Source organism: Leptonychotes weddellii, chromosome 14, assembly GCF_054177405.1.
Source record: "Leptonychotes weddellii isolate Sample4059 chromosome 14, ASM5417740v2, whole genome shotgun sequence".
Lineage (NCBI taxonomy): Eukaryota > Metazoa > Chordata > Mammalia > Carnivora > Phocidae > Leptonychotes > Leptonychotes weddellii.
This window is the reverse complement of record NC_138382.1, coordinates 46,941,415-46,951,805: the sequence shown is the minus strand read 5'-3', so window position 1 is coordinate 46,951,805 and position 10,391 is coordinate 46,941,415. Positions and strand designations below refer to the sequence as shown.

Genomic DNA, 10,391 nt, shown 5'->3' with positions numbered 1-10,391 from the left:
CTCCCCCTGCTTGTGTTCCCTCTCTCGCTGTCTCTCTCTCTGTCAAATAAATAAATAAATAAAATCTTTTTTTTTTTTTAAAGACAGTTCTTTAGAGTCTCCGTTGCGTTTATTCTTAGATTTTGACCATACTTGTGAGCTCCTCTTACAGACTTTCCATTGGCTCTCCCTTAGAATACTAATTTACATATGTGATTAAATGCTAACATTTCAAATTACTGGGGGGCCTGGATGGCTCAGTCAGTTAGGCGTCTGACTTCGGCTCAGGTTATGATCTCAGGTTTCTGGGTTCGAGCCCCACATCGGGTTCTCTGCTCAGCAGGGAGCCTGCTTCTCCCCACCTCATGTGCGTGCTCTCTCTCTCAGATAAAATCTTAAAAAATTGAAATTGCTAATGAAACTTTTCTTCCTTATTTTTTGCCTTATCTGCATAGTATTGGCTTAAAAAATACTATGAAACAGCATGGATTTAATACGGTAATCTATAAATTTTGGGATAATGAGTTCAGAAGTTTTCCTTCCATTTCTGTTTTCTGGAACAGTTTCAGAAGATTAGGTATTAATTCTTCTTTAAATGTTTGGTAGAATTCCCCTGGGAAGCCTTCTGGCCCTGGGCTCTTGTTTGTTGGGAGATTTTTGATTACTGCTTCCATTTCCTTGCTAGTTATGGGTTCAGGTTTTCTATTTCTTCCTGTTTCAGTTTTGGTAGTTTATATGTCTCTAGGAATGCGTCCATTTCTTCCAGATTGTCTAATTTGTTGGGATAAGTTGTTCATAATATGTTCTTATAATTGTATTTCTTTGGTGTTGCAGCAACTAATATTTAAAATTTTTTTTTTTTTAAGATTTTATTTATTTATCTGAGAGAGAGAGACTGAGAGAGAGAGAACACGAGAGGGGGGAGGGACGGGAGGGTCAGAGGGAGAAGCAGACTCCCTGCCGAGCAGGGAGCCCGATGCGGGACTCGATCCCGGGACTCCAGGATCATGACCTGAGCCGAAGGCAGTCGCTTAACCAACTGAGCCACCCAGGCGCCCGCAGCAACTAATATTTAAATACCTATTTTATTGTTGCAGATAATGCTGGGAATAAGCAATGTCCCTCACATATGGGTGGGAAAGGAGAAGAGACAGTCAAGTAAAATCACTATTTGACTTAAGAAAATGATTGGTGATCAGCTGTCAGTGGGGTCTTCTTTATTATTATTTTTTGTTCTTTTTAAACTTTTTTTTAGTAATAAATCTCTACACCCAGCGTGGGGCTTGAACTCAAAACTCCTAGATCAGGAATCTTAGCCTCTACTGACTAAGGCAGCCAGGTGCCCTTGTAGGGTCATCTTTAGATTGAGTGGCCTGAGGAGGTCGCTGAGGAGGAAGAAAGCCATGTGAAAATCTGGGTAGGAACATTCTATGTAGAAGGAGCAGCTAATGTAAACATGGGAAACAACTTGGATTTTTTTTTTTTTACATAATTAAAAACTACTTATGGGAGTATGAAATATACATGGAAGTGCTCAGGGTACAGTTTAACATTTTACCTTGAAATAAAATAAAACAATTTTGCATAATGGTTACTCAGATTTCCTGAATTTTGATATTTTACTATTATTGTTTCTCTCTGTATGTATGTATTGTTTTTTTTTTCTGCAACCTTTGAATATAAATTCCAACATAATGCCATTTTACCCCTTAATATTTTGTGTATTTCTCCTAAGAAAGAAAGATACTCTCTTATGGAGATCTTACAGTGATAAAATCAGGAAATAACTATTGATGCAATTTACAGGCCTTACTGAAAAGTATCCAGTTATCCTGTAATGTTCTTTTTTTTTTGAAGATTTTATTTATTTATTTGACAGAAACACAGCGAGAGAGGGAACACAAGCAGGGAAAGTGGGAGCGGGAGAAGCAGGAAGCCCGATGCGGGACTTGATCCCAGGACCCTGGGATCATGGCCTGAGCCGAAGGCAGACGCCCAACGACTGAGCCACCCAGGCGCCCTATCCTGTAGTGTTCTTTTTTTTTTTTTTTTAAAGATTTTATTTATTTATTTGAGAAAGAGAGAATGAGAGAGAGCACATGAGAGGGGGGAGGGTCAGAGGGAGAAGCAGACTCCCCGCCGAGCAGGGAGCCCGATGCGGGACTCGATCCCAGGACTCCAGGATCATGACCTGAGCCGAAGGCAGTCGCTTAACCAACTGAGCCACCCAGGCGCCCTCCTGTAGTGTTCTTTATGGCAGAAAAGTATTCTGGTCTAGGATCCAGTCCAGTATCACACATTGTATTTAGCTCTCATGTCTCTTTAGTGTCCTTCAATCTAAAATAGTTCATCAGTCTGAAATAAACTTGGGTCTTTAATGGCCTTAATGCTTTTGAAGCATATGGACTCTCTTAAAGAATATCCTTTAATATCAGTCTGAGAAGCTTTCTCATGAATAGATTGATGTTATTTGGTGTTTTTAAATTTTATTTTAATGCCAGTATAGTTAACTTATTACTTATTTTTGACAGGAATACCACAAAGTGAGGATCACTGACCTCCATGCATCACATTAGAGGGCACATGATACAGGTTTATCCCATTACTAGTGATGTTAGTTTTGATTACTTATTTAAGAACAATAGTTTCTGCCAAGTTTCTCCTCTGTGAAGTTACTACCCTGCACTTTGTAATTAATAAATACTTTTCCAGGGGAGTACTCTGAGACTATGTAAATATCCTTTTTTGTAATGTGTTAAGGGCCCCTGGATTCAGTAATGCTAAACCTCTAACTACCCCAGTTATATAAAACTAATATTGCCTATTTTGTATTAGCTAATTTGAATTGGGCTTTTCCTTCAACCATTTGGAAGAGCTCTGCCTGAAGTGGGGCTTAGGAGAAATTATCTTCCACTTGTGATTTTTTTTTTTTAAAGATTTATTTATTAGAGAGCACAATCAAAGGGTGGGGGAGGAGCAGACGGAGAGGGAGAAGCAGACTGCCTGCTGAGCAGGGAGCCGCATGTGGGGCTCAGTCCCAGGACCCTGAGATCATAACCTGAGCCAAAGGCAGAAGCTTAACCAACTGAGCCACCCAGGCACCCCCTATTTGGGAATTTCTAAAATTATCACCACAGAGGAAGGGAGGGAAACATAAAATATCAGAGAAGGCTACAAAGCATAAGAGACAACTATAGGAAACAAACTGAGATTTCTGGAGGGGAGGTGGGTGGAGGGATGGGGTAACTGGGTGATGGGCATTAAGGAGGACATGAGCACTGGGTGTTATATGCGACTGATGAGTCACTGACCTCTACCTCTGAAATATATACTACATGTTAATTAATTGATTTTAATAAATAAAATTAAAAAAATAAAAGTGTCACCACAAAAGGGGAAGCTTACTCAGTCCAAAAGGGGTCAGTCTCCTCCTGGTTCTGGGTGGAAGGAGATGGAACCCAGTCAGTCCCTGCCAAGCAGGATGCATGGCATCCAGGGTATGGCTTTTCAGTGTACTAACACCTTCAACTAGTGGCAGAGGTGGGTGAAGCGCCACAGGGGTTGGGCAACCAGCTCAGAGTATTTCCTAAATATCCTTTTAAAAAAAAATCAGACTTTTATTTACTAGTTTTAGAGTCTATTAATTCCTGCAACATTTACCATAATACATTTATTTTTTTTTAATGATTTATTTATTGGGGTGCCTGGGTGGCTCAGTCAGTTAAGCATCTGACTCTTGATTTCGGCCCAGATCGTGGTCTCAGGGTCGTGGGATTGAGCACCATATTGGGCTCTGTGCTCAGCACAGAGTGCTGGGAGCACGGGACAGGGAGCAGGTGGAGGGATAGGGAGGGAGAATTTAAAGGAGACTCCCTGCTGAGCACAGAGCTTGATCTGGGGCTCAATCTCATGACCCTAATGACTTGAGCTGAAATCAAGAGTTGATTGCTCAAATGACTCAGCCACCCAGGTGCCCCTCTAACACATTTAGAATCAGAGTTATTTGTTAAGGACAAGCTAATAAATGGGATATGAGGGTGGATTCTAAGCTTTATTCCTCGCTGAATCCCAGGGAGATTTTGCTATTGTCATTTAACTTGTTTATGCTGCTTTAGGGTTGGAAAGGCATATTCCTATCTGAGAATATACTCTAACCTAGGGACAGAAAGGCAGAACTTGCTTGACTCCCAAGTCTCTGAGCCAGGCAAGCCCCAGAGATGCCCTACTCTTGGTATAGGCTGAATAGTTCTCTGGTCATGGAGGCAGCTCATGAAGTCAGCATGGCAACTGTTTTTATGATGAACCAGTCATGAAAATTTGGGAATTTTTGTCTATACAAAAAGCCTTAGAACTAGTCAGGACCTTAAAGATGTTTCATGTAATGACTCAGAGTGTGCAGTAATAAATTCAGGATCACACAGTTTCTGGCACATTTGTCTGTGGCAAAGCTCTCCATACAGTGTTGTGGGGATGACGGAGAGGGATTGCTTTCTGTCAGATTAGGATCACTGTCCCTACTTGCTTCTATTTAGGTCACACATGTTGGGCCCTGGGTGGGTGGGGAATGTCTGCATTTAGGGTCTGACTCCACTAGAGGCGATTGCCTGTTTTCTGTGTTACGGCTTTTTCAAGGGAAATGAGCAACTTTTCTATTCAGACTCTCAGTATAGAAAACATAAATATTAAACAACTGAAAACTTGAGCAGTCATGCAACAAAGATGTGGTGCAGAGTTCCTAGAGAGACCTCTAGGGGAAAAGATAGCATGTATCATAATATTGGTTTATTCTTTATGATAATATTCTTTAGTCTTGTGTTTTTTTTTAAATTTTATTTAATTTTTAAATTTTATTTTTTGAAGCCACTTTAGTCTTGTGTTTTTGTTTTTAAAATTAAAAGGCCCCAAGTCTTTATTATGAGCTATTAGGTAGAAATAGCTGTTTGTACCAGATAACAATGTAGGGAAATCGTATATACACAGAAAACAATGTTACTGGTAGCGTTACTAGGCAGGTAAATAGGAAAGAACAGTTTTTTATCTTGCAAAAATTTATGGGAATAATGGATTTGACTTTTTAAAATCTACCTATGATATTTGGCATGTTTGTGGTCAGTACTTGGGTCAGCAGCTTCTGATCTTTGGAGAGAGATATATATATATATAGTTGATACTTTTTCCAGGGTACTTGCAAGATTTCTTCAATTTTTGCCCTAGGCTACGTGTTTCTTGTATAAATTCCTTTTTCTCTTTCTAATGAACATCTTGCTTTCCAGCTCAGGTATTCCAGGTTTGTTTAATAATTTCTGAGCAGAATCCCTCTTTAAAATCTTGCCACTGTTTTCTTAATATTTAACCACTGTAAGTGCCTATTGTCACTTGTATGATTTTGAAATGAATTTTCTTTTCTTACAAGGGGTATTTTTGAGTCCACCTATCAAGGGCAGTTGTGTTGTTTCTCTTGCTTTTGTCATTGGTAACTTTAGAGCAAAAATAACTTCTTGAAATATAATTCATATACCATAGTTCATATGAGTGAGCCACCCAGGTACCTCATATCTTTATTTTTTAATTTTTTATTTCTTTTTAAAGATTTTATTTATTTGACAGAAACACAGCGAGAGAGGGAACACAAGCAGGGGGAGTGGGAGAGGGAGAAGCAGGCTTCCCATGGAGCAGGGAGCCTGATGTGGGGCTCTATCCCAGGACCCTGGGATCATGACCGAGCCGAAGGCAGACGCTTAATGACTGAGCCACCCAGGCACCCCCCCCCTTTTTTTTTTTGAGCCCCCAACTGGGGCTCAAGCTTACAACCCTGAGATCAAGAGTTGTATGCTCTACTGACTGAGCTAGCCGGCACCCCGATAAAGGTGTATTTTTTTCCCTCCGAAGATTTTTTTTATTTATTCGAGAGAGAGAGGGTGCACAAGTGGGGGTGGGTAGGGGCAGAAGCAGAGGCAGAGTCCCCACTGAGCAGGGAGCCTGATGGGCCCTGAGATCATGACCTGGGCTGAAGGCAGACACTTAACTGACTGAGCCACCAAGGTGCCCTTTTGTGTCTTTGATGCACCAATCTGATGTCTGTTTTGCCTGTGTCTTTGGTGTCTTATTTAAAAAAAAAAAACATTACGGGGCGCCTGGGTGGCTCAGTCATTAAGCGTCTGTCCTCGGCTCAGGTCATGGTCCCAGGGTCCAGGGATCAAGCCCTGCATCGGGCTCCCTGCTTGGCGGGGAGCCTGCTTCTTCCTCTCCCACTCCCCCTGCTTGTGTTCCCTCTCCCGCTCTCTTTCTCTCTCTGTCAAATAAATAAGAATTTTTTTTTTAAAGATTTAAAAAATTCTTAAAAAAAATCATTACTAATTCAATGTCATGAAGCTATTGCTCTATATTTTCTGTAAGAGTTGTGTAGTTACAGCTCTTGGATTTAGGTCTTTATTTCACAGTTTGGGATGTTAAGAAAAACTGGAGAGTCACTGAATAAAATGATCTCTCTCTCTGTCTCTCTTTTTTTTTTAAAGATTTTATGTGGTTGAGGGAGAGTGTGCGTGCTCACAGGAGAGCTGGGGAGTGGGCTTGCGGGGTGAGAAGCAGAGGGAGAGAGATAACCTGACTCTGTGCTTAGCGCAGAGCCTGATGCAGGGCTTGATCCCAGAACCCTGAGATTATGACCTGAGCCGAAACCGGGAGTCGGATACTTAACCAACTGGGCTACCCAGGCACCCCCAGAATAGTTAGTAATGTCAGCTGCATATCACAAGTACTATACAAGCAGAATTAAATCCTTTCTGTCCTTTAATACCAGTAACTGTGTATATAGTTGTGTCAGTAGGGACTGGCAGATTGGGTACACTGGATAGGAATGTTGGTGCTGTTAGGAACAATGACAGTGGTGTTTGGGTGGGTGCATAAGAGAATGAAGTTGGTAGAATTATAATTGTGTAGCACATAAATACTATTTAACAGTACTGTTTTCTGTTTTCTTTTCAAGGATTTGGACGTGGAAGAGGGAGAGGGACAGGAAGATTCTCAACCCAAGGCATGGGGTAAGTCTGAGCCATCCTATTTTTATAGTTACTACCCTTTCTAGTTATTACTGCCAATGTTTTTCTTCCTCTGTCCTGTACCCAATTTATTTATCCTGGTGAGTCTCATGTTAATTCTATATTAAAAAGAGGAAATAGTGAAAAAGTGAAATAGTACAAATAAAATTGTATTGCAGTGGGTTTTAGAGTAGAATTTCTATCCTTGGCTCTGTTGACATTTTAGATTTAGTAATAGTTTGTTGAGGTGGTCAGGTATCCTTTACACTGTAGCATGTTTGGCAACGTCCCTGGCTTCTCCCTACTAGATGTCAGTAGCACCCCTTCTCAAGTTGTAACAATCAAAAAAGTCTTCAGATACTGCCAGATGTTCCTTGGGAGGGAGGTGCACAATCACCCCTAGTTGAAAACCACTGCCTAAGAGTTAAGTTGATAAATAACAGTAATTTTCTTTGAATGATGAGTAAATGCAATGTTTATGTATGTAAAAGTGATAGTTCTTTTCCCCCATAGGTAGTATAATCTGTTGTTTATTCCATAATTTCTGGTTATTCTCTCACCTTTTGCTGCTTCTAATACATTAGCTTCCCCTGGAATTTTAGGAAAAGTTTTAAGCTTCTTGTAGAAGCCATCTGTAGATGACAGTCAAGAAAGGAAGGGAATTGGTTCCAGCAAAACCCTTTTGTCTCTTCCTAGCTCCAGGGCAGCACTGGGGGGCAGGGTCAAGGAGGTGTTTGCTGACTTCAGTGATACCTCTTGCTATTTCAGTTTCTTGCATGAGCTCATTGTGGATGAAGGAAGGATGAATACATAGGGAGCAAACTGGCTGGAACACTTAAACATACCGTATGTGCCCAGCTCAGTAGCTTTAGACTATTGAGTAGATTTTGTGGTTTACTTTCAAAAATATTCTTTAATGATTTTTTTCTTTGTCAATGATAATCTCAATAAAGCTGGAAGAAATTTTAAATTCTGTTCTGAAAATTTTAGAGATAGTATTGATTTGGCTTTAGTTAGACTTCTGAATCATGGGTGTTTAGAATTTTAATGGAAAAAAAACCTGAATGAAACATTGTCTTTAGATCTACCATTTCTATACAAAAAGAATCTGGATTCTGACTTGGGAAGAAAAGACTGTGTGTTTAAGTCTGGCCTTAGTTTTTAGGGCTTTCCATTAGAGCCCTTATTCTTCCTAATACAATTATAGTTGTGCACATCTGCTTTAGGATGCAGAGGGCAGCAATTTAGGGAAATAAGGGCATCATACAAGAGTGTATGGAAGGTCCCTAGTAAATCACTGCTTTTTAGAAGATCTACATCCTGATGGCCAGAAGAATTAGCTATAATTAAATAGGAGAAGGAAGGTGAAGTTTCTTATAATGGCTTTTAGAAGGGACAGGGTTTTTTTGGGTGGGGGGGGAAAGATGATGTATGGTTGATTTTGTGACTTTGGTAATTGTTGCCTTTGCCTTAAATTCTTTATTTTTTTCAAACCTAAGGACATTTAATCCTGCGGACTATTCAGATTCTCCATCTATAGATGGGTGTGTTACAAAGCCAGTAGTTTGGGAAGCTACTCAGAATGGTGCAGATGAGGGAACTGGTAAGTGTCTGTTGTCAAAGATGTGTTTTAAATGTTTGAGTCCTTAACATAAAAAGGTGTGCCCATAGAGAAGAATGAAAAACAGGCCGCTGTCCTACCTCTGAGACTATTAGCTGGTTCTTACCTTCAAAGTCTCACTGAAAAATCTCATTGACCATAAGGTATTTGATGTTTTTCTTCTTCACTCTGAGGGAGAGCCTTTAATTAATCTGTGTAAGTCAGTACAAAATCACACTCAAATATCAGTGTATATATATCATTTCTTAGGGGAAGACTTGTTACTGGAAAGTACCGTTCCTGTTGGTGGACATAAATTTGGCCAGATAAAGTGGTGGGTGATAGGTAGGTTTGGGCACCAAGTGCTTTTGCAGATTTTTTCTGTATCCTGATGTTTTTGGATAGTTTTGTTTTGGAAATTCATGGATAAATAGTTATTAATTGGTGTGTTTATTTAATAGAGATCCTAGATTTTTTTTCATGATAATATAGATATTAACTATTACATTTATATTTATAAAGACCTGTTTTGGGGTGCCTGGGTGGCTCAGATGGTTAAGCGTCTGCCTTCGGCTCAGGTCATGATCCCAGGGTCCTGGGGTCGAGTCCCGCATTGGGCTCCCTGCTAGGCGGGGAGCCTGCTTCTCCCTCTGCCTCTGCCTCTGAGAGGCCTCTGCCTCTCTCTCTCTCTCTGACTTTCATGAATAAATAAATAAAACATTAAAAAAAATAAAGACCTGTTTTGACAATTCATGAATTCTAACTACAAATATAAAATTATAGTTCAGTAAATAATCTAAAAGGAAACATCCATATAATATCTATCCTGGTCAAAAAACAGTACTGTGCCAGCACCACAGAAACACAATCAGTGAACTAGAAATCAAAGGATAATATAGAGAGGATCAACAAAAGTTATAAAAATGGTAATTTGAAAAGACTAGTAAAGTTGGTAAGGTTACTCGGAGACTGATCAAGTGAAGGAGAAGCAGCATTTATAACTGGTTATAGGAATGAAAAAAAGGATATTGATATTAATTATAATTGTAATATGTATTCTATATAATTTATATTTTAATATAATTACACTTGTAATATCAGATATTGGAAGATTGTAAGATACTTCATGTCAATAAATTTTGTGCTAACATTTGAAATTACAGGTTAATCTCACTCTTCAACACAGATGTAAAAATCTTAAGCCAAATATTGGAAAACCATTCAGTAAGATAAAAAAGGATAATACATCATGGCCATTTTAAATGCATTCTTTTTTTTAAGATTTTATTTATTCATTTGAGACAGAGACATCCAGAGAGAGAGAGAGCGAGCATGAGCAGGGCAGAGGGAGAGGGAGAAGCAGGCTCCCCGCCGAGCCAGGAGCCAGACGTGGGGCTCGCTGGGATCATGACCTGAGCCGAAGGCAGACGCTTAACCATCTGAGCCACCCAGGCGCCCCTAAATGTATTCTTGGTAGTCAAGTTTCTTTCTTTTTTTTTTAAAGATTTTATTTATTTATTCATGAGAGACAGAAACAGAGAGAGAGAGGCAGAGGGAGAAGCAGGCTCCCAAGGAGCAGGAAGCCCAATGCGGGACTCGATCCCAGGACCCTGAGATCATGACCTGAGCCGAAGGCAGACGCTTAACCATCTGAGCCACCCAGGCGCCCGGTAGTCAAGTTTCTTTAACATTAAAAAACCAGTCACCGGGCGCCTGGGTGGCTCAGTCGGTTAAGCGGCTGCCTTCGGCTCAGGTTGTGATCCCAGGGTCCTGGG

At 40.2% G+C, this 10,391-nt stretch overlaps 1 protein-coding gene across 1 annotated transcript in view; it reads left to right on the top strand.

The window, feature by feature from the left end:
* Positions 1 to 10,391, top strand: part of LOC102728118 (ubiquitin-associated protein 2-like) — a 92,471-nt gene that overhangs the window by 73,266 nt on the left and 8,814 nt on the right. Inside the window, exons 7-8 of the mRNA XM_081804074.1 lie at positions 6,965 to 7,019; positions 8,516 to 8,619. Coding sequence (XP_081660200.1) covers positions 6,965 to 7,019; positions 8,516 to 8,619 — 159 coding nt within the window. The remainder of the gene's footprint in view (positions 1 to 6,964; positions 7,020 to 8,515; positions 8,620 to 10,391) is intronic.